This window comes from Myotis yumanensis, unplaced genomic scaffold (genome assembly GCF_028538775.1).
Source record: "Myotis yumanensis isolate MYYU_CA2020_CCGP unplaced genomic scaffold, mMyoYum1.0.hap1 SCAF_10, whole genome shotgun sequence".
NCBI lineage: Eukaryota > Metazoa > Chordata > Mammalia > Chiroptera > Vespertilionidae > Myotis > Myotis yumanensis.
This window is the reverse complement of record NW_027223761.1, coordinates 37,846,465-37,871,773: the sequence shown is the minus strand read 5'-3', so window position 1 is coordinate 37,871,773 and position 25,309 is coordinate 37,846,465. Positions and strand designations below refer to the sequence as shown.

Sequence of the window (25,309 nt, the reverse complement as noted above, 5' to 3'; positions counted from 1 at the left end):
CTCTCTGCATTTTAAAGAGATCTACACCAAGCCTCCACAATTGCCCTCAGCAACAGGCAAGACCTGAAGGCCAAAATGTTCGCATTTTATCTAATAAAACACCTCCATTTGGTCCTCTATGAATGGAATCGTCTGCATTTTCTGAAGTAACGACTTGGACATCCTTGAAAATGGTAAATTTCCCCTTTCCTTTCCTTCCCTTCCTTGGAGACTTATTTTTAAATCATTCTTTGCCATTAACCATTGACGGAAGAAACCTGAAATTCCCTGGTCACTTCATTATATTTCTAAATACCTGAATAGCAGCTCCGTCGTCCAGCCTGACGTGAGGAACTTTTACTTCGGAAACGTTGCCCCGACCCCATTGTTGTTGAGATGCCTTTTTCTCTATATTTGAGGATTTTGAGGGCTTAGCCCAAAAAGGAATTTAAAAAAAGTAATTAAGATATAACACACTTGTTGAGAAAATTAAGAATCCTAATTTAGATTATATGACAAATCTTCAGTGTGTGCCATGATATTTATTGCATACAATATAATTCACTGTCTTTTTCAAATTCAAAGCCCTATACAATGTTTTGGCTCATTGGGCTAAAAGAGACCTTGAGAAGTCACTCAATCTAATCTCCTAAATCCAAGCTAGTGTACATTATAACCTGCATAGCAGATAAATCATAACTTACTCGATGATTCTTTGAAATCATGAGAAGGCAACTTCACAGCATTCTCAATCATTCTTGTTTCAAAACATATCATCTCAAGTAGGTTATGCATAAAAAAATTATTGGCCAGACAGTCACAAAATATGCTTTGAATAAAAATAACACAGTAACAACTCACTCAGTAACAACTAACTCAGAGACACCTATATGGCAATAATTATACTGGAATACAAATCAGGAAAGAACAGTTTAAGGGGAGAATTTGAAAAAGGTACAACTTTGAGGGCTGAGAACCTAACTTTTCTTAAATGCACTGCTTTCTGTCTCCGAAGCTGTGCTACATCAAGTGAAGCCTTGCACACTGCCTCTTCTCTAAAAAGGTGAGTACACCCAAACCAGTCCAAATGGGCAGGCACAGACTGTTGTAAATAATGCAAATTGATTTTGGGGAGTATATTTGAGATTCCATCTAAATAACCAGAAATTGTCTTAAATAATAACTACCCTATATCTAACTACAACTATAAATGTAATTCTGCATTTAAAAAATCCCCAAATTCAGATTTAATTCAACTTGAAAACCAATTTATTTCTATGTAAGCCACTTTTAAAGAGAAACTGGAACAACATTCTGAATTATTCATAATCCTGGGAAATAATTAATATGGGCAGTGTTGGAAATATCATAAAAGAAAGTATTAACCAACTTTGCTCACCCCTTATGTAAAAAAGTAATGTCTCTAATAGTTCAGAAGGCAGTGAATTAGCTGACAAGGGCCCATGAATGAAGCCAGGGATGGGATTAGAGAATGAGATTTTGACTTGTGTTCAGAAACAGAATCTTTGATATTTACCACATCTTTTGCAAAGGCCTTATATTTAATAATTCGTTGTTCTTTTTTTCTCTCCAGTGGAATTGAAGAGTCTGCTTCACCAAGGCTTGATGTACCTGACGTTTCCGACGCCACTAACACTGGAATAAGCCTTGTTTTACTGGAACTGACACAAGGTGCATCTTTCTGAGAAGCAGATGAACAGTTGGGACGCTTGGCGGTTTTTTTCCCAAAGCCACTATCAGCCATTTTCTGAACTCTGCAACAAAAGCAACTTGAAAGAAAGATGCTTCCACTCTTTGACAGAAAGAACCAGACCAAAAAAAAAAAAAAAAAATAGGTAAGCTGATGGCAAAGTTTGTAAGTTCCAATTGGTGAGGTCCTTATGTTAATGATGCACTAAACTTATATTCACACATGAGAGCTGCAGAAAGAAAAGAAATCACCATTTAGAAAATTCTTTCTTATCCTATCACCCTCCTAGAAGTGAGAGGAAAAACTAGCAACTAGCACCAAAAGCATCCTACCTAGCCCTCGCCGGTCTGGCTCAGTGGACAGAGCGCCGGCCTATGGACCAAAGGGTCCCAGATTTGATTGTGGTCAAGGGCACCATGTACCTTGGTTCTAGCCTCCTCCCTGCCCTGACCGGGGCTCGTGCAGGAGGAAACCAACTGATGTGTTTCTCTCACATAGATGTTTCTCTCTGTCTTTCCCTCTCTCTTCCATTCTAAAAGATCAATGGAAAAATATCTTCTGGTGAGGATTAACCAAAATTTTTTTTTCTAAAACCAAACATACTGCCTATAAATGAAAAGTTAATATTTACAACAAAATTAGGACATATTTCTAAAAAGCAATGGATTCTCATCTTTCAAAATTGAATTCTTGAACTCTAGAAATTTTGCTTGTTTTACCATCAAAAGAACCATGAAACTGCTGAAAAGCATAGTCTAAGGAAGTCAATTGGGTGAGTTGATATAAAGTTTTTAAATGAAATAAAATAGATAACATCAGAGTATTTTACATAGATTCTTGGTAAGTTTTGTAAAAAACTTTATTATATATATACATATGATGTTTGTGTGTGTATGTGTATACCTGGTCACATTATAGAATGTATTTCTTAATATAACTTTGGTTTAAAAAAAGGCTTAAAATACTGGTATAAAACATACATTACCATGATTTCAAAATTTAAACCTTGGTCTAATAATTATTAGAGAAAATACATATTATACACATCACAAATAAGTAGACAATTTGATTTTATAAAACAATCTAATTCTAAAAGTTCAAAGGCAATATTAGAAGTATCCTCATTTTTATATTTAAATAGCGAAAATAGGAAATAATGGGTGCTGTTTTCCCTGACTGCATAATATGTATGCCCAGCAATCAACCTAACTAAAGCTATTGGCAGTAATACGGTGCCAAGTTGAAAAGATCTAAGCTAAGGAAGGAGGGAGGAATGTGTTCTGTGGTACATGTAAGAGAAATTTCCAGAAGTAACTGGGAATACATTATTATAGTCTTGTGCCATACTATTTCAGATATTATTTAAAAGTTTACAGGGTTGGGCAAAAGTAGGTCTACAGTTGTTAACATAAAAAATAATACAATAGTTAATAAATAATAATACAAGAATAAAGTGTGTTTTGCGTACTCACAACTGGAAACCTACTTGTGCCCCACTCTGTACTTTGTAGTCACAGGTTTCTATCGAAAAACAAGGTCAAGCATTTGTAAGAGGAGCATGTGTATGTCTGTTTACTGGCATCATTTGCATTCTTTTCCCCCGCTACCTGTCTGAAGGGTACTTTTTATACACCTTTTCTTTCTTTTCTTCTTTTTTGTCAACCAGGATTAGAATCTTTATATTTTCTCAGTAAAGTAATATCATTTTCTTCATGTTGATATTACTTTACTGAGAAAATATAAAGATTCTAATCCTGGTTGACAAAAAAGAAAGAAAGAAAGAAAAGGTGTATAAAAAGTACCCTTTAGACAGGTAATATCAACATGAAGAAAATGAAATTGCGCTCATGGGCAAGACGAACCCCACATTATTATGCCACCTTTGGAAAACTCACTGAAAACTGTAAAGCTGAGTATTTATCAAAGCTATTGGGACTTCAAAATAATTGCTTGTTATTTAAAGTTGAAATTTATTCCAAAGAGCATGAAATCAAAATTATAACTCACATTTAGACAGCACATTGCATATAACAAAGCTTTTTATTTATTTATTTTTCAATTACACTTGACATACAATATTATTTTGGTGTCAGGTGTACATTATGATTAGACATTTACATACCTTATGGAGTGCTCATCCTAATAAGTCTAGTACTCATATGACCATACATAGTTATTACAATATTATTGACTATACTAGAGGCCCAGTATATGAATTCGTGCACAGGTGGGGTTGATTGGGGCCGGAGCCGATTATGGCCGACTGGCCAGGAAGAGGAGCCATGGGAGGTTGAGGCAGGGGGATCAGGGCCCCAATCAGGCCGGATGGCTGCCACAGTGTGTGTCATAGTGACTGGCCATTCCAATCGCTTGGCTTTTATATATATAGAATATACTAGCACCGTGGTTGGCAAACTGCGGCTCGTGAGCCACATGCGGCTCTTTGGCTCCTTGAGTGTGGCTCTTCCTAAGCCTTAGGAGTACCCTAATTAAGTTAATAACAATGTACCTACCTATATAGTTTAAGTTTAAAAAATTGGGCTCTCAAAAGAAATTTTAATCATTGTACTGTTGATATTTGGCTCTGTTGACTAATGAGTTTGCCGACCACTGTACTAGTATATAGATTCCCTATGCTGTACTTTTTACATCTCTGTGACTATTTTTATTACTGGCAATCTATACTCCTTAAATCCCTTTAACCTTTTTCACCCATCTCCCAATCCTTCTCCCATCTGACAACCATCAAAATGTTCTCTGCATCTATGAGTTTTTTGTTTATTTTGGTGGTTTTTTTTAGATTCCACATATAAATGAAGTCATATGGTATCTGCCTTCTTGTCTGACTTTTTCATTTAGAATAATATCCTCTAGGTTCATCCATGTTGTTGCAAATGGCAAGATTTCCTTCTTTCTATGGCTGAGTAATATTGCATTGTACATATGTACCACATAGAAGAAACTATCTTTACCTCATGGTATATTCTTGCCTCTTTTGTCATAGATTGACCATATGGGCATGGGTTTATTTCTGGACTCTCTATTCTGTTCCATTGATCCATATGTCTATTCTTTTTTTAAAATATATATATTTTTTATTGATTTCTTACAGAGAGGAAGGGAGAGGGATAGAGAGTTAGAAACATCGATGAGAGAGAAACATCGATCAGCTGCCTCCTGCACATCTCCCACTGGGGATGTGTCCGCAACCCAGCTACATGCCCTTGACCGGAATCGAACCTGGGACCTTTCAGTCCGCAGGCCGACGCTCTATCCACTGAGCCAAACCGGTTTCGGCTATATGTCTATTCTTATGCCAGTACCATGCTGTTTTGATTACCACAGTTACTTGTAGTATAGAGGTAGTGTGATACCTCCAACTCTGTTCTTTCTGAAGATTGTTTGGGCTACCTAGGGGTTTTTTGTGTTTCCATATATGCTTTTGGATTACTTTTTCTAGTTCTGTGAGAAATATCATTGGTATTTTGATAGGGTTGCACTGAAAATGTAGACTGCTTATGGGCATTTTAACAATGTTTATTCTTCCTATCCAACAGCAATGGTATAAAACCCTTTTTACTTGTTATCTTCTTCAGTTTCTTTCCTCAATGTCTTACAGTTTTCTGAATACAGGCCTTTTACCTTCTTGCTTAAATTTATTCCTAGGTATTTTGTTTTTTTTATGTAATTGTAAATGGGATCATTTGCTTAATTTCTGTTTCTGATAGCTCATTATCCTATACTAGGGGCCCAGTGCATGAATTCATGCACCTTGAAAGGAACTGTGGGCCCTGAGGCTTCAGTGGGCACAGGGGCGGGTCTTGGCCCATCCTCCACACCCCCACCCAGTCCCTCCCACCATGGCCCCCTGTCTCCTGTCTGCTGGCAGCCCCACTCCCAATGCCACTGCTCCCACTTGCTGATGGTGCTGGCCCTGTTTGCACCCGCTGATGGTACGAAGCAATTGGGGCCAGTGCCAGCAGTGGGTGCAAGTGGCAGCTGCTGCCCTGATTGCCCCTCAGGATCAGGGGGAAGTGGAGAAGAACTGAGGGGCAATTGGGACCGGCAGCTGCTGCTCACACCCACTGATGGCTCTGAGCAATTGATCGGGGCCGGTGCTGGGTGCCAGTAGCGGGTGTGAGTGGCGGCTCTGGTGCCAACAGTGGTTGCAAGTAAGGCCAGCACTGGCAGCAGGTGCGAGTGCCGGGTGGGACCATGGCATGCGAGAGCACAGAATTTTCAGTAACCACCAGAGGCTTACCCCGATGACAGCGATCACTACCTGCTCTGGTACCTGCTGCTGATGCCTGCCATGTTCTATGCGTGCCCCCTGGTGGTGAGCACATGTCATAGCGACTGGTTGATTGTTTCATCATTCGGTCTATTTGTATATTAGGGTTTTATTATATACAAATAGACCGAATGATTTTATAGAAGATAATAAAAGCTTAATATGCTAAGTGCCTGCTCGTCCAGTCATCTGTTCAACCAATCAAAGAGTAATATGCTAATGATATGCTAAGGACGCTCAACCATATGCTATAACATTCACTAACCACCAAGAGGCAGACGCTCCGACCAGTAGGTTAGCTTGCTTCTGGGGTCCAGTTGATTCAGACTGAGTGAGATGGGCCAGACATGCCCTGGAGCCCTCCTGCGGTCCCTCCCTGGCTGGCCAAACTCCTGCATCCCTCCCCGGTCCCTATTGTGCACCCGTGGGGTCCCTCGGCCTGGCCTGTGCCCTCTTGAAATCCGGGACCCCTCAGGGGATGTTGGAGAGCCGGTTTTGGCCCAATCCCACAGGCCAGGCTGAGGGACCCCACTGGTGCACGAATTTGTACACTGGGCCTCTAGTTGGCATATAATGGAAAATGATTTCTGAAAATGGAAATGATTTCTGAATATAAATTTTGTATCCTGCTACTTTACCGTATTCATTTATTAGTTCTAATCGTTTTTTGTGGGGAATCTTAGGGTTCTCTATATATAGTATCTTGTCATCTGTAAATAATGACAGTTTGATTTCTTCCTTTCCAACTTTAATGTCTTTATTTCTTTTTCTTGTCTGATTGTTGCAGCTAGGACATCCAAGATTATATTGAATACAAGTAATGAAAGTGGACATCCTTGCCTTGTCTTGTTCTTGATCATAAGGAAAAGCTTTTAACTTTTCACCACTGAGTACAATGTTAGCTGTGGGTTTGTCATATATGACTTTTATTACATTGAGGTATGTTTCCTCTATTCCCACTTTGCTGACAGTTTATTATAAATGGATGTTGGATTTTGTCAAAAGCTTTTTCTGCAACTATTAAAATTATCTTATGATTTTTAGCCTTACTTTGTTTATGTAGTGTATTACATTAATTGATTTGCAGATCAACTTTGTATCCCAGGAATAAATCTCACTTGATTATAGCATATGATACTTTTAACATATTACTGGATTCAGTTTGCTAATATTTTGTTGAGGATTTTGTATCAAGCTTCATCAGGGGTAATGAACCATAATTCTGTCTCTTTCTCTCTTTTTTTTTTTTTGTAGGGTCCTTGGTTTTAGTATTAAGGTAATACTGGCCTTGTAAAATGAGTTTGGGAGCCTTCATTCCTCTTCAATATTTTTGGAATAGTTTGATTAAAAAATAGGTATTAATTCTTCTTTGAATGTTGATAGAATTATCCTGTGAAGCCATCTGATCCACAGCTTTTATTTGTTAGGAGTTTTTTTCTATAAATGAATTTTACTTATTTATTTTTTAGTTTTGGTTAATCCTCACCAGAGAATATTTTTTCCATTGATCTTTAGAGAGAGTGGAAGGGAGGGGTAGAGACAGAGAGAGAGACATCAATGTGAGAGAGACACATCGATTAGTTACCTCTTGCACTCGCCCAGACCAGGTGGAGAATTGAGCCTGCAACAGAGGTATGTGCCCTTGACCTGAATCGAACCCACAACCCTTCAATCTGTGGACCAATGCTCTAACCACTGAATAAAACTGGCTAGGGCTGTTAGGAGTTTTTTGATTACTGATTCAACTTTGTTAGTAGTTATCAGTCTGTTCAGATTTTCTATTTCTTCCTGGTTCAGACTTGGGAGCTTATATATTTCTCGAAATTTATCCATTTCTTCCAAGTTGTCCAATTTGTTGACATATAATGGTTCATAGTATTTTCTTATAATCCTTTGTATTTCTGTAGTGTTGGTTGTCACTTCTGATTTTTTAAAATTTGGGCCCTCTCTCTTATTTTCTTGATGAGTCTGGCTAAAGGTTTAGCAATTTTGTTTTAACTTTTCAAAGAACCAACTCTCGGTTTCATTGATCTTTTCCATTGTATCTTTTAGACTGTATTTCATTAACTTCTGCTCTGATCTTTCTTTTTCTTCCTTCTATTCACTTTAGGCTTTGTTTGTTCCTCTTTTCCTGGTTCCTTTAGGTATAAGGTTAGATTGATTTTTTTGAGACTTCTGTCATTTCTTGAAGTAGACATGTATTGCTATGAATTTCCCTCTTCAAACTACTTGACTGTGTCCCATAGATTTGGGGTCATTATTTAGCCTCCATGTGTTTGTGGATTTTTTTAGTTTTCTTCTTATAATTAATTTCTAGTTTTATACCATTCTGATCAAAATATCTCCCTGGGACACAATCCTCACTGGTTTTCACAGCCAGATTATGGGGACTCCTGTTCCAGGCACTGATGCCCCTGGTTGGGGAGCCAAATATGAGGCTGGGCCCCTCACTCCTCAAGAGGTATCTCTGGAGCCAAGATATCCCTCCATATTCTTAAACTCCACACTGTGGGTGTGGTGCCTGCCCATTCTGTATCACCACTCCTCCTACCAGTCTCAACATGACTGCATTTTTACATCTTTAGTTATAGTAATACTGTTCAGTTAGTCTTCAGGTGATACTCAATGATAGTTAATCTATAATTTAGTTGTAATTTTGATGTGGTCATGGAAGAAAGCAAGCACAGAGTTTACTTCTTGTCCAGAAGTCTTGACCTATATACCTTTTCCAATGCTCATCATCATGAGCTTTAATCACAGCAGTAGAATAAAAGGCTGGGTATATTTTGACTATACCTTTGTCCTTTGAACTGGAATAAACTTGACCTAAATAAGAAATTAATGTCTTTATTTCATTAAATACCTTTCTAGTTTTATTGTCTAAGACTGCTTTTCTAATCAAAAACGAGTGCTGACTTTTAAAAATTCTTATCTATTGTGATTATCATATTTTTTCTTATTGAATCTTTTTATATGTTCTAGTGTTTCAAAGCTTTCCTAATATTAAGACATTCTTGAATTTATAGTACGAACCCTACATGATCATTATGGATTATTCTTTTAATGTGCTGAAAAATTGACATGCTTGTATTTTGAGTTTTCATAGTTATATTCATAAGTTAAACTGGTCTGTAATTTTTCTTTTCAGCCCTCTTTATCAGATTTTTATACAAGATTCTGGATAGTTTCATAAAAGAAATTGGGTATCTTTCCACTTCACACTGCTCGGTAACAATCTGTATAGCATGTGAATCTGGAAGAAAATCTCCCAGGTCCATCAGACTTTATGATATTACTACTAGTTTATCCAGTATTTATTCTCCGATCCTTCCTTACTAACAGAATTCTGATGTTGTCTGGGGCAGCAATGTGCTTATTAAAATCTGTTTGTGTGCACCTCCCTGGTAGCTTAGGGATGGTGACATGACTTATGGCCATGAACCTTACAGAATGCAAACAAAGCTGTACTTCAAAGAAAGTGTATATTTTTAAAACTTTATTAAAAACAGAAAAAAAGATTTAAGGAATAAAATTTAAGATGAACAGAAATGACAATGAAATGTAGGTTTTATTGACTTCATATCTTACTTCTCAGACTTCATATCTTACCATTCTCCCACTTGCTCTAGATACACTAGTGACCTTGCTGTTCCTCAAACATGCCAAGCATGTGTCCTCTTCATGGATTGGCCCTTTTGCTTCCTCTGCCTAGGATGCACTTTCTTCAGATATTTGCATGGCTAGCTCCCTTGTTCATGGTGGTTTCTGCTCGTTTAAGAGACCTTTTCTAACCACATCATCTGAAACAACAGGCCCCACTCCCTGTCTCCTTACATTGCTTTATTTTTATTCATAGCACTAATCATTCCACTCAGGAGTTCTCTCCAAGAGTTCTTTCATACTTTTAGGGAACAGATGATTCCTATATAAATTGGTTCAGAGCAATGAAAAGCCACCTAGTTCATTCCATTCCATTGGAATAAACTAAATCTGTCCATAGCAGTAATCTCAAAAGAGGAAAAGGAGTTCTTAATAGACCAATCTCATCTGTGAATAGATGCAAAAATCCTAAATGCTGTACTCGTATTTAGCCCATGTATACAGCATACTCTAAGATTATTAGATAGAAATAATAGACAAGTCAGCCCAATAAGTATAATCTTTTATCAAAGTGATGTGAAAAAATTATCCTGCTGTGATTAAAACTCATAATGGTGAGCACTGGAAAAGGTGTCTACAAAGTACCTTCCATACAGATAGAGGGGGAAAAGAATAAAACTGATGCCACTAAACACACACACACACACACACCCTTCTTAGAAATGTTTGACTTTGTTTTTCAAGTATATGTAGCAAGACAAAAACACTCAGAACATATCTGTATACCCAATGCAAAATGAAAATACTTTAACTCCAGGCCTTGAAAGAAAATGTTTTGCATTTCAGGTTAAGTATAAAGCCTGTAACCATCAGTGACTCAGAGTAGTGGAGTAGATCTGCAAGTAACAACCTTTCTGTTGAGGAAAAATAGTGCTTTCTCTCTGCAGGTGTAGGAAAAGTCCCATGTCAGATGTGTGAGGCATCGTTTTATGCATTGAGAATACTGACTTTACAGTACTTTTTATAAGAAACTGAAGGCAGGGTTCATAATGCAAAGGTTTATTTAAAGTGTAGCTGAGTTCATTATAAACAGTACTCCTAAAAGCATGCTTACCATAGCCTTCGTGTGTGTGTGTGTGTGTGTGTGTGTATACAGAATCTTTAAATACTACATTTCCCATTTTTGAGATTGGTTTTTTTGTGAATCAAAACCCAGTTATCTTTTTCTTATCTCTGTTCAGAATACATTTCCTTACATTTTTATCAATTTCTCAATAAATCATATTATCATAATACCACTGACAGATTTCTGAGTACTTTCTTGTTCCAGTTTCTGATTTATCCATTGCCCTATAGTTATATTCAAAATGCATAGGAGTTCCTATTACTCACTGAGGAGTTTCACTTCTGCTCTCTAACCTACCAACCACTACATTTGCCAAAGTAATGTTCTACATTCTTACCACAGCAACTCTAATAAAACAATAGGTAGAAGAGCTGCATGCAAAATTTCTTGACAAGATTTAGATTTCAAATATAATTTCTTTTTGGCTGGCTGAATTCTAATTATTTTAGCTTTAAAATCAAAATAGTGCAAATGTTTACTCACATTTCTTTCTTTCTCATTTATGAATAGATATGAAATATTTGTTACTAAAATAAATCTACTGTCTAGGAGGCCATTTAATGTCATTCATATTTTAGAGGCATAAAATTAATCAAGTATTGCAAACTTAACATATCTTTATGTAAACACAAAGATGAATAACTCTTCTATAGAATCACAGAATTATGTTTAAACAGGACTTCAGATATAAAAGGATGTATTAGAAAACCAAAGAAGCTTCTAATATAATAGTGTTTCTTTGTGTCTCCAAAGACTGGACAGGGTAGGTATTAAACAATATGTAAACAAATAAAATAAGTTCAAATCATGTCAGTATTTAACTAACATGTGAGCGAGTTTCCCTTTGACTAAAGGTTTTCATTTTATTTTCTGAACTAAGACAAGTCAATGGAACAACTCTGATATGAAAATTCTGAGCTTTGATTTAAGCATAAAAAGGTCCCTTACCTATTGGCTCTAGAAGATACACTTAAAGCAATTTCCTCAAGAAAATGAACTCAAGAATGGTTTTATAAGATATAACTAGCTACAATTTTCTTCCCCAAAAGCAATATTTTAGCTTTCTTTGCTAAGACTGTGTCTACAAGAACCTAAACACTCAGTCAATTTGGTAAAAAACTGTGTTCTATTCAAGTAAAGAAAAAAACTATGGACTGCTTGACACTATGCAGAACAATTCAACTATTTGTTTTCATAGTATGCTGTAGTACAGAGCCTAAAGAGGGGCCAAATGAGTTTTAGATAACATAGTGTTATATTTTAAAAGAGACCAGCACTTGTTTCCTATTTCCTTAAAGGGCATGATTAGGGAAATGAGTCTGTATTGTCTTATGAAAGGATTTATACTATATTTAAAATTTACATTATCTCATAAATTTTTTTAAAAATGTTTCATAGTTGATGCATGCTATCGGTGTTTCTTTCTATTCTAATTTGCCTAATATTCCTCACTGATTAAGCTGTAATCTGGAGGGACAGTATTAAATGTGCTCCCCATACCAAAAGTTTAAGGCAAAAACAGGTATTTTACTTAAAAAGTCTGGCTTAAAGAGACTGGATAAAACCAGGAGACCCTCTCTCTTGCTGGGAACTGGTCCATCCTTGCTGCTTGACACAGTCGCTGCAGGGAAGAAACATCTGCACAGCATATGTTTCAAGGGATCTGGCATATATGGCATAATGTTCTTAATATGTTTGCTCCCCTTCTTGGCGCTATGTGTTTTAACCAAGGTCACCTCTCCAAGAAAGGTTGTTTCCCCAGGTAGGAATTTTTCCCTGAAGTTAGGGAGGGAATAAAACCCCTTCACTAAGTGCCAGGCAGGTAGTTAATCACTTTAACTAAGAACAATCACGCTTAAGCTACATAATCTTTACTCCCTGGAATGGAGATAAGAAACACCCTAACCTTTGGAATAGAAATTGACAGGATTAAAATCAACTGGTATAAATACAGATGTAACAAGACAACTGGACATAGAACCTAGAAAGAGAACCTAGCAAGAGAACCTGGCTGAAGAACCTAGAGACAGAACCTAGACACAAAACCTAGACACAGAACCTAGAGACAGAACCTAGCAAGAAAACATGGCAAAAGATCCTGGACAGAACCTGGCTACAGATCTTGGCTGGAGAACCTAGAAAGAGCATGGCAAGAGAACACACACAGAACCTGGTGACCGAACCTGGCTGGAGAACCTGGCTGGAGAACCTAGGGAGAGAACATGGCACCAGAACCTGGCTGGAGATCCTAACCAGAACTTCGCTGGAGATCCTGACCAGAACTTGGCTAGAGATCCTGGCTAGGCTGCTGATCAACTGAAGGCTGTCTCCGTGTCATTCCTTCTTTGCGGACTCCGTCCACACCTTTGGGGACCCCTGGACCTGCTGGGTTTGGACCCCAGCATCCTCTGATTCTTTCCTGTGGTTTTCCAGCATCTTTTCTCCCTGTACAAAATATGCACCCTGAAGCCAGGGTCCTTTATGCCACTACTGACCCATCATTGTATGTAATAGACACACAATAAAAATTTCTGAATGTTAGTTTTGTGGGACAGAACCAGGATCGTGACTCACTTAGGCAGAGTGTAGGCAGAGTTATCAAAGGAAGGAGGGGGTCATATAGAGGAGGGATATCTCAAAGGGTATAAGGGCTCTCTTCATAGATCTGAAGAGGAATTAGGCCCAAGGAATTAGTCTTCTGTGTGATTCAAAGAGAGGGTATATGCCAACTTCAATCTATGTATATAAAAGCCAAGCTACTGGAATGACGGAACGACCGGAACAATCAGAAGGACGGGAACGACAGGTCACTATGACGTGCACTGCAGTGGCCAACCGGCCTGATCGGGGGCCCCGATCAGCACCCCCAACCTCCCACGTCCCCTCCCCCCTGGCCTGCCCCCATCAGGGCAGGCCAGCCGGACCCCACCTGTGCAGGATTTCATGCACTGGGCCTCTAGTCTAATATAAAGGACTTCCTAAAAGTTAGAACTGTGGAAGATAAAAGACTCAGTCACTAGAAGTGTATAAGGCAAGGTTGGAAGGTCAGTTAGCAAGAAACCATGGAAGGTCTTTAAACATAGACTAGGATGTCCGATGGTTCCTTTTAGCCCTAAAAGTCTATGAGGATGAATCACTCCTTCTAATGATCCACTGAGGCACAGCAGACAGTTCAAAAAATCATAATAGAAATCCTGCTTTTCTACCACAAACCAGGCGAAAACAGTGGCAGCCCCAAAACTCATCTCACCCAATCTGTTTCACCTATAGCAGAGCAACACTGTTAGAATTTACCACGGGGCAGGGTGATAGTGAGGAGGCGGAAGGGACACAATGGAAGGCTGATGTGCGAGGAGCAGTGGCCCTTGGTAGAAAAGAAAAAGCTAACTAAAGTATAGAAAAAAAAATACTGTAGGAAAAAGAAAAAAGAAGATTTCCTATCCACTCATGAAAGCAGAGCATACAGGTGAAGAGTGGGCCCATATGTAGCTAAGACAGACAAAAAATACACTGCCAATAGATTCTAGAAGTGAACCACTCAGAGGACTATTGCATGAACACTTAGCTATGCTCCAACCAGAATGCTTAAAAGAAAATAGTATTATTGTATTCAGTAATTTTTTCTAGCTTTATTGAACTATAATTATATTCCTATGCAACAGTGTTTTATTATTTAATTTTATTTTTATTGTTGACACTATTATAGATGTCCATCCCCACCCCCACTTTGCCCACCTCAACGCAGGCCCCGCTTCCCCTTCCCTGTGGCCATCACCACACTGTTGTCTGTGTCTATGGGTTATGCATATATGTTCTTTGGCTAATCTCTTCAGCTTCTTTCGTCCAGTTCCACCCCACCTCCACCCCCCCAACACACACAAACACACACTCCCCTCCCCTGTGACAGCTGTCAGTCTGTTCCATGTATCTATACCTCTGGTTCTATTTTGTTCATCAGTTTATTTTGTTCATTAGATTCCACATTTAAGTGAGATCATTTGGTATTTGTCTTTCTCTGACTGGCTATCTTACTTAACATAATCATCTCCAGTCCATCCATGCTGTCACAAAAGGTAAGAGTTCCTTCATTTTTATGGCTGCATAGTATTCCACTGTGTAAATGTACCTCACCTTTCTTATCCACTCATCTAATGATGGGCACTTAGGGTATTTCCAGGTCTTAGCTATTATAAATAGCACTGCTATGAGCACATGGGTGCATACATTCTTCCTGATTGGTGCTTCAGAATTCTTAGGATATATTCCCAGAAGTGGGAGTGCTGGGTCAAAAGGTAGTTCCATTTTTAATTTTTTGAAGACACTCCATACTACTTTCCACAGTGGCTGCACCAGTCTGCATTCCCATCAAGAATGCACTAGGGTTCCCTTTTCTTCAGATCCTTGACAACACTTGTTCTTTGTTGATTTATTGATGGTAGCCATTCTGGCAGGTGGGAGGTGATATCTCATTGTGGTTTTAATTTGCATCTCTCTGACAATTAGTGACGTTGAGCATTTTTTTTCATATGTCTATTGGTCATCTGTATGTCCTCTTTAGAGAACTGTCTATTTAGGTCCTTTGCCCATTTTTAAGTTGGATTTTTTGTGGGTTTTGTGATGTTGAGTTGTATAAGTTCATTATATATTTTGGAAATAAACCCCTTATCAGATGTATCATTGGCAAATATGTTCTCCCAGATAGTGGGTTCACTTTTCATTTTGTTGATGATTTCTTTTGCTTGACAAATAAAATCACAAGATAATCAAAGTGTACAATGTGATCATTTTATATATATGAATTGTGAAAAAATTCCCCATCTAGTTAATGAACACATCCATCACTTCACCTATTAGGTACAAACTTTAGTCATAAGATAAGTAAGGTCTGACTAATGTATAAATGGTGACCATCACTGAAAATACTGTATTATAAAATTGAAATTTTCTAAGAGAGTAGAACAAATGTTCACACACACACACACACACACACACAGTAAATATGTACTCAGAATTTTTTTTAATTTATTTATTTTTTTTATTTTTGCTAAAAGTATTACAAAGGGTATTTCATAAGTGCCCTTTTTATCCCCCCCACCCTTGACAAACCCCTGCCCTCCCTTACCCCCCAGTGTCTTATGTCCATTAGTTATGCTTATATAGATGCATACAAGTCCTTCGGTTGATCTCTTACTCCCCTCCCTCCTGTCCCCCAACCCTCCCTGGCCTTCCCACTGCGGTTTGACAATCAGTTTGAGGCAGCTCTGCCTCTGTATCTATTATTGTTCAAAAGTTTGTAATGGTCTTTATTATCCATGAATGAGTGAGATCATGTGGTGTTTTTCCTTCATTGACTGGCTTGTTTCACTTAGCATAATGCTCTCCAGTTCCATCCATGCTGTTGCAAATGGTATGAGTTCCTTCTTTTTTACAGCAGCATAGTATTCTATCGTGTAGATGTACCACAGTTTTCTAATCCATTCATCTACTGATGGGCACTTAGGCTGTTTCCAGATCTTAGCTATGGTGAATTGTGCTGCTATGAACATAGGGGTGCATATATCCTTTCTAATTGGTGTTTCTGGTTCCTTGGGATATATTCCTAGAAGTGGGATCACAGGGTCAAATGGGAGTTCCATTTCCAATTTTTTGAGGAAACTCCATACTGTCTTCCATAGTGGCTGCACCAGTCTGCATTCCCACCAGCAGTGCACGAGTGTTCCTTTTTCTCCACATCCTCTCCAGCACTTGTCGTTTGTTGATTTGTTGATGATGGCCATTCTGACAGGTGTGAGATGGTACCTCATTGTTGTTTTGATTTGCATCTCTCGGATGATTAGTGACTTTGAGCATGTTTTCATATGTCTCTTGGCTTTCTGAATGTCCTCTTTTGAGAGGTGTCTATTTAGCTCCTTTGCCCATTTTTTGATTGGATTGTTTATCTTCTTTTTGTTAAGTTGTATGAGTTCCCTATAAATTTTGGAGATTAGGCCCTTATCAGATATGACGTTGGCAAATATGTTTTCCCATGAAGTGGGTTTTCTTGTTGTTTTGTTGATGGTTTCTTTTGCTGTGCAGAAGCTTTTTATTTTGATGTAGTCCCATTTGTTCAGTTTCTCTTTAGTTTCCAATGCCCTAGGAGCTGTATCAGTGAAGAAATTGCTTTGGCATATGTCTGTGATTTTGTTGCCTTTGTATTCTTCTAGAATTTTTATGGTTTCCTGTCGTACATTTAAGTCCTTTATCCATTTTGAGTTTATTCTTGTGTATGGTGTAAGTTGGTGGTCTAGTTTCATTTTCTTGCATGTATCTGTCCAATTTTCCCAACACCATTTATTGAAGAGACTATCTTGACTCCATTGTATGTTCATGCCTCCTTTGTCAAAAATTAATTGAGCATATTGGTTCGGGCTAATTTCTGGACTCTCTATTCTATTCCACTGATCTATATGTCTGTTCTTGTGCCAGTACCAGGCAGTTTTGAGAACAGTGGCTTTGTAATACAGCTTGATATCTGGCATTGAGATCCCACCTACTTTGTTCTTTCTCAGGATCGCTGAAGCTATTCGGGGTCTTTTTTTATTCCAGATGAATTTTTGGAGAGTTCGTTCTAGATCTTTGAAGAAGACCATTGGTATTTTAATGGGAAGTGCGTTGAATTTATAGATTGCTTTGGGTAGTATGGACATTTTAATGATGTTGATTCTACCAATCCAAGAACATGGTATGTTCTTCCATCTCTTTATGTCTTCCTCTATCTCTTTTTTCAACGTCCTGTAGTTTTCTGTGTACTCAGAATTATTAATCCAATTAGCCATAGATCAATCAGATTAAGAATTTGATGGTAAATTTGAGAGGCGTTGCAAATTTCATTTATCAAATTAATAATTTTACATTAATAAAATGTATTAATATAAGTATGGTCAGAGATCTTTTCCTGTATGCCAAATATTCCCAGGAATACTGAAAGTGAGGAACTTCCAGAAATCCTCAACTTTTCAGGAAACCAGTTAGCTAAATAAATGTGTGTTACAATGCTCCAACCTAGATGTGTCACGCCTTGGGAGAAGAGGCATTCTGCCCCTCAAGATCATGCTCAATACTGGGAGCCAATTCAGAGGTGTCCAGGCAACTTTCCTTTTGGGCCGTACCTGTGCAAGTGCGACAACTCCAAACAACCTACAACAAGACACCAACAACAGACGCCATGGTCCTTGTTTTCACGTTTCTGTGGGAACAATATTAATGTAGTAAAACAGAAAACAACAAGAACTATTTCTCTTATCCCTGAGTCCCTTCAGGGCAGGGACTATGTTCTGTCATCTTCTATCCAGGAAGAGGCCCATTAAATAAGGATTATTGATTGAAAGTCATTCACTGATTTATGGAAAGTGTTTTACAGCTTGCAAATATAATGTACAATGTACTTGCATAGTTAAGACAGCCAGTGGCCTGTCATGTAAACAAAGTCAGAATATGCTCATGTAAGTCTTCTGGCCCAAAAAACCCAACCCTCACTCCATCTCGACGCCCTCATTCTGGATCAAAACACCAAAATGTGTTTCAAGGCTCAACCCAACAATCCTTTACTCTCAGTTTCCACCTGCATTCCCACATTTATATTCTACTCAAGACTTTTTGCTTTCAGGAGTCTAGAAGGATACAAACACATAATAATTTATTTCGGTGATGGGCCATATTGTCAAATTCCAAGGATTTCTGATAGCTAAGGAGAGTCCCCAACAACTATAAGCCTTTGTCATGATAAATCTTATTTCTAAGATCCTTATAGTCAACAAAAGATCACTGTTTTAGGCAAATGGCATATCTAGCAATAACTGGTTCATTTTTCTGTCATAATAAAACATGCAAGTCAGAGCCAAGACAAAAAAAAAAAATCATGTGCCATATATGTGAACCTTCTCAGGCTCCCTAGCCAGATAACCTCAGGTACGACTACGTATTTTCTTCACTCCTGGTGATGAGCCATACACTGCAGCACACAGACCCCAGTCTTATAGCCAGAACAAACGCATTTACAATGTCATATTTCAGGAATCAATGTGGCATGGCTGTCAATTCCAGCAAGTCAGGAAAGACAGGGGAAACAAGACCTAAAAGGCACTTAATGGCAAGGGTTCTGTAAGTCTGGCCAAGAAGAGTGTCCAGAGGGTAGTAAGTAGTGAATTAAGCAAAGAGCACCAGAGGTCCAAGTAGAAGAACAGGCCTTCTAATAGCTGATGTATGTGTCCAGTAAATGCTTTCTGAATATCTGTTACATACCAAGTATTGCATTGAGTATTAAGGACAAAGAGGTTATCAAGACATGGGCCTCACTAATAATGATTACGGTAAAGATAATGATAGGTATGTACAGAGTACAAAAGTGATACTAAGTTGTGAGTGATAAGGAAAATAACATAATCCAGTGAGAAACAAAACATTTTTAGAATAAGAGAAACCAGGATTCAAAGTCCACCTCTACCACTTACTCACTCAGTTCCCCAGATGCAAAGCAGAGGTAATAGCAGTAACCACATGGGGACTCTCCTTAGCTATCAGCAATTATATGATTGTTGTGAGGACTAACTAAATAATACTTACAAAGTGCCTAGTACTTTGGCTGGTACATGTTAAAAGTAATTACTCACTTGTAGAGGGTAAGTCACAACAGGTTTCATGGGACAGGTGACACTCAAACTAAGTCCTATATAATAAGTGGGAACCCAGATGGTGTGAGTCAGTGGTGAGCATGGACCTATGAACCAGGAAGTCATGATATGATCTCTGGTCAGGGCACATGCCTGGGTTGCGGGCTCAATCTCCTGCATGCAGGAGGCAGCTGACCAATAATTCTCTCTCATCACTGATGTTTCTATCTCTCCTTCTCCCTCTCTGAAATCAATACAAATATTTTTTTTAAAGAATAAGTTGGAATTCACCTCGTGGACAAGACAAGGACAGGCTCTCCAGACAAAGACACCAGCACATGCAAGGGCCCGGAGCCCGTGGTTCCAGGGGAGCAGAAGACGGCAGTTTCCATCTGAAGGCAAGAACAACGGGGAAGAAAAAGCCACGTCTGGGTTAAGACAAGAAGAGGAAGAAGCACTTCCAGAAAGGACTGGGGTTAAACAACAGTGTCTTCCCTGAAGAACATGGTTCCACCAGGCACAAAGGACAGACAGCATGAAGTGGGACCTGAGGGGCTCCCTCAGAGAGCTGCCAAAACGCAAGGGCTGCTGCAATGGAACCACCTCGGGGGAACACTTCCTCCCCTGGCCCTAAGCAGCCACCAAACTGCCAACACTAACTCCGCCAGCAGGCCTGAGCAGCTCAGCGGTGAAGGGGGCACAGGGCATCGATGTATGCTGAGAATATAAACTGTACAGTTCAAAAGTATGAAAAACAGGCCTCAGCCAGTACAATTAATCCAAATCTACATAAGAATTGAGTGACAAATTCACTAGAGTTGATGTTTCAATGTGATAAAATATGTGACTTATTCTAGTTAATTCCAAAATAACAAAAAATAACAAGGGAAGCTTCCCACTATAACTTCCAGAATAAATTAACTTATTTATTTTATAAACACACACACACACACCCCCAACCAACACTTTTGCAAACAAAACTACACCCGTCCCAAGAAACTGAACACCAGTGTTCTACCACTCGGGGTCTAAAGACCCCAAATTTCTAAATAATTTATGAGCACTGAAATCTCAAAAGTCTTCTCAGACAATGATTCCTTTTTACACGTGCAGAAAATTTTAAATGAATGTGTTTGCCATTGGTAAGCAGAAAGAACGCAAGCTTTACTATTAGATCGAAGTTCAAATTCCTCACCTATCTGGTCTCAGCTTTCTCATATGCAAAGTAAATAGACGGTGTCTATATACCTACATGGCAGAATTGTTATAAGGATGGGATACAATGTGTGTAAAGTCCCGAAACGTTGTAAGCTCTTAATGAACGGGGTTTTTTATTATTAAATAAACTCTCTCAAAGCCCAATGGATGGTAGCATCAGAAAATTATTGTATTAGTCATACTCTCTCAATCTAATGCTCCAAATATTGTTCTACACGGGTTCCAAGATACAAACTGCCATCGAATTACGCATCTCTGCGTTAGAATACAGCCTTCTGGGGGCTTGCTCGATGCATGCAGCCGAGTTGTAGAGGGAATGGCTTGCTGGACCAGCCCGCAAGCAGCTTGTTATATGTTAAATTCTGAATGCTGCAGGCACTCAAATATTGCATTTATAACAATTTTATTTTTTAAATATGTAATGCCGAATATCATAATGCTGGATATCAAGGAGAACATTTTATTTAGCCTCGCCAAGGCCAGTCTCTCAAAATATTACTAGTCTATATCATACCTTAACAACTGATCATGAGGGAATAATATGTAAATGGTTAGGTTTTCAGAGAAAGGAGGCTTCTGTAACCACAGATTTATTTACTTGGTGAGTTTTCAAAACCTTGCAATGCAACTATAAAAACAATGTGATTAAAATCGATAGAGCACATCATTTACTGATACTATTGCCCAAGAAAAGGCAATAAGCCCTAGGCATGCTATTACTAGATTACACAATTTCACTGACAGGTTCAAGATTTTTTTAAAGGCAACTGAGACTAAAGAGGATTTCTTTCTTGGAGCCAAGGGATTTTTCTCTTCAATTAAAAGGGAAATCATTGTGCTACTTTTCTTATGATAAAGATGAGAAATATCCTCTGTAATATGTAAAAATACTAATATTAAATTTTTATTTCCTAAAATAAAAAATAGATTGATGATCCTGATTAAAACTGAAAGCTACTTCTGTTTCACAATACTGTATCCAAACACATATCCATTTAACAAATACTAGAATAGTTCAGGGGATAGTGGTTGTTGTAAGATTATTATCTCAGCAAAGTCCATGTAGAAGAATATGAAAGTCCAAAAATAGGAGTTTCTAAACCTCTTCTGCAAAAATGATCAATGACTCTCTTTTTGTGTCTGTGATAAACTGAGAAACATTTTTTAAAGGTCTTCAAATTCAAAGAATGCTGTATTTCAAAGTATACTTTTTAATCAGATAACAAAAGTTAGCCATGTAGACATAAATTCATTTGACAAAAGTGACCGAATAAAACTGAACCTAAAATCAGCAAGACTTTTACCCTGGTCAGATCTTCCACTACACTACAAATAGAAAATCACAAAAGTTTTTTATTGCTTAATAGTGAAAATTCTTAAGTAGAAACATCTTTATGTAGCCTGGGAAAGCTAATGAAATCAACTGTAGTTTTATACTTATGCTAGAAAAAAAAGTTGTGGACTAGAAAAGGTAAGATGATTTATTCACGAATCCCAATAGGAAATACTGGGCTAGGCTCATAGAAATACAGTGGGGCCTTGACTTACGAGTTTAATTTGTTCCGAGACCGAGCGGAGCTCGTTAAGGAGCTCGTTAACTCAAATTACTCTATCAACTCAATGCAAAAAATCGGCCCAGAGACAGCTGGTATCTCAAAAAACTCGTTAGTCAGGACACTGGTAAGTCAAGGCCCCACTGTAAATAGTTCACGCAGGCGTCAGGCCTACATTTACTAGCTTTTACCAAGTGAACAATAAAGTCTCTTCAGGAAGCCTAGATGTTAAGACTTACCTCAGATGTCGATAATTTTTTAGAAAAAATTTACAGCCCAGCTGGCATGGCTCAGTGGTTGAGCATCAACCTATGAACCAGGAGGTCATGGTTCAATTCCCGGTCAGGGCACATGCCCGGGTTGCGGGTTCAATCCCCAGTGTGGGGCGTTCAGGAGGCAGCCGATCATTGATTCTCTCTCATTATTGATGTTTCGATCTCTCTCCCTCTTCCTTTCTCTCTGAAATCAATAAAAAAAAAATTTTAAATAAAATTTGCAGAACATAATATACTTTGTCATGAATATACTTACATATGCTATAGCTTTATGTTCGAAATAGCTAGCTACTGAAATAGAAAGCTTTATTAACTGAATAATGCAAGCAGTTTTCTTCAGGTACTCCCTCTCCCTCGGGTTCCACATTCAACAATAACAAATCCATTCTACTTCCAAAACACTTCTCAAATTCATCCAATTTTCTCCATTCCAAACATCCACATCAGTATCAACTCTTGCCTGAGTTACTCTGAGAACTTCCTAACTCTTCTTTAACTGGGCCCTTCCCTTCCAAACTGGTCACGCTGATTTGAAATCAGCCCTCTCATCCAAAGCATTCTCTGCATGCTAGTCAGGGTGCTCTTTCTAATATGCAAATCCGATCATCTTTTTCCCCCAACAAAAACCACTTCAATGGTTCCCAACATCACTAAGATTAAACAGAGTCCTTAAAATGACATACAGGAGTCTACTTGCTATGACCCCAGCTTACCTGTTCTGGCTTATCTCATACTACTTCCTTAACATAAAGTTTCCCAACATACAGAACTTCTTTCATTTCCTACAACCCTATGCTTTCTCTAGGCCTTCCTACTCACACTCTCAGCCTGGAACACTCCCATTCTTCCCTTCATCATTGCAATTCTCACTCTTTCTGTAGATCTCAGATTAGATATCATCTCTGAAATTTTCTTGATATCTTAGTCTTGCTTGAGTGTCTGTCTCTCCTGTGTGCACTATACTTGCTCAACATACACTGAATTGTAATTGGTCATGTACTTGTCTGTGTCTTCACTCAAAGTTACCAAAGGCAGGGATGGTATCTATTATGCTCTCTATTGTTTACCCAGTGAGGAAGTGATAAAAATAAACGTGTTTTTTAGAGAGCATGTTCTACCTTCAGTATAGAAAATGTGCAAAAGGTTAAACAAGAGTGGAGATGGAAAGACAAGAAAGTATTACAATAGCTTAAGCAAAGCAGAAATGTGGCCTTAATTAGGAAAGCAGCATCAAGGATGGGGGAAAGAGCCAGATTTGGGATATATTTAGGAAGTAGAGGAATAAAATTTGGTAACTGATTGGCTATGACCATAGTGAGAGAAAAAGTCAAAAATACCCTTAAGCCCTAGTCCATGGTCGGCAAACTGCGTCTCGTGAGCCACATGCGGCTCTTTGGCCCCTTGAGTGTGGCTCTTCCACAAAATACCACATGCGGGCGGGCACACACAGTACAACTGAAACTTCGTGGCCCATGCTCAGAAGTCGGTATTTTGTGGAAGAGCCACACTCAAGGGGCCAAAGAGCCGCATGTGGCTCTCGAGCAGCAGTTTGCCGAGCCGCAGTTTGCCGACCACTGCAGCTGGTTTGGCTCAGTAGATAGGGCGTTGGCCTGTGGACTAAAGGGTCCCCAGTTCGATTCTGGTCAAGGGCACATGCCTGGGTTTCGGGCTCGATCCCCAGTAGGGGGTGTGCAGGAGGCAGCTGATCAATGATTTTCTCTCATCATTGGTGTTTATAACTCTATCTCCCTGTCCCTTCCTCTCTGAAATCAATAAAAATATATTTTAAAAAATAAATAAATAAAAGAATATCTGAATACTGGTGGATTATGACCAAATCACTGAGCTAGTAAAGAGAGGAGGAAGGATAGATTTGGAGCAAGATAATCAGTTCAGTTTCAGACATGCTAAGTTAGTTTTGGCTTTAGAATACCGAAATGGAAATGTTTAAGAGACGTGGATATGTAAATCCACAGAAAAGAGAAATCTAGGTTAGAAACATAGAAGAAGAAATTGAAGTCATTGGTATAGATGAGATCACATAGGAAGGACTTGTGGAATGAAATTAAGCAAGCCCAGGATAGAACTCTGAGAAACATCAGCTTCTAAAGCAGTGGTTCTCAACCTTCTGGCCCTTTAAATACAGTTCCTCATGTTGTGACCCAACCATAAAATTATTTTCGTTACTACTTCATAACTGTAATGTTGCTACTGTTATGAATCGTAATGTAAATATCTGATATGCAGGATGGTCTTAGGCGACCCCTGTGAAAGGGTCATTCGACCCCCAAAGGGGTTGCGACCCACAGGTTGAGAACCACTGTTGTAAAGGATAATCAGAAGAAGAGAGACCACTGAACCATGGAAAAGAGTATCCATAGAGGCATCAAGGGGGGTATAATGAAAAAAAGATTGGACAAAAGCCAAATAGCTCAACATTTTCAAGAAAGATGAAAGCTGAAAAGTTGTACTTAAAAATTAAGCTGTTGGGCCTTAGCTGGTTTGGCTCGGTGGATGGAGCGTCGGCCTGCAGACTTAGGGGTCCCAGGTTCGGTTCTGGTCAAGGGCACATGCCCCGGGTTGCGGGCTCGGTCCCCAGTAGGTGGCGTGCAAGAGGCAGCCAATCAATGATTCTCATCATTGATGTTTCTATCTCTCTCCCTCTCCCTTCCTCTCTGAAATCAATAAAAATATATTTTAAAGAAATTAAGCTGTGGGGTATTATTGGCAAAAATAGCAACTATAGACCTCCAAAATTTTTTTCATTGATAAAAGCAAAGAAAAAGATGACAAAAATTATTAGAATGAACTTTACAGAGTTCTGAAAATTAACCGCAGTCTTGTAGCCACCCAGGAAGCATTTGTTTTAAATAAATAGTTGGATCTCAGTAAGAACAGTAAGGTTTGT

The 25,309-nt window shown here is 38.6% G+C and overlaps 1 protein-coding gene across 18 annotated transcripts in view; it reads right to left on the bottom strand.

Moving 5' to 3' along the window:
- STK33 (serine/threonine kinase 33) overlaps positions 1 to 25,309 on the bottom strand; it is a 145,085-nt gene that overhangs the window by 61,276 nt on the left and 58,500 nt on the right. For 8 of the 18 annotated variants that reach the window (XM_070425362.1, XM_070425364.1, XM_070425351.1 and 5 more), the window contains 2 exons: positions 1,517 to 1,754; positions 296 to 409 (listed from right to left, as the gene is read on the bottom strand). The exons of 4 other annotated variants lie outside the window; for them this stretch is intronic. In XM_070425362.1, coding sequence (XP_070281463.1) covers positions 296 to 409; positions 1,517 to 1,754 — 352 coding nt within the window. Of the gene's footprint in view, positions 1 to 295; positions 410 to 1,516; positions 1,920 to 25,309 lie in introns of all 18 variants that reach the window. 6 more of the 18 variants (XM_070425358.1, XM_070425353.1, XM_070425357.1 and 3 more) reach the window with 2 other exon arrangements.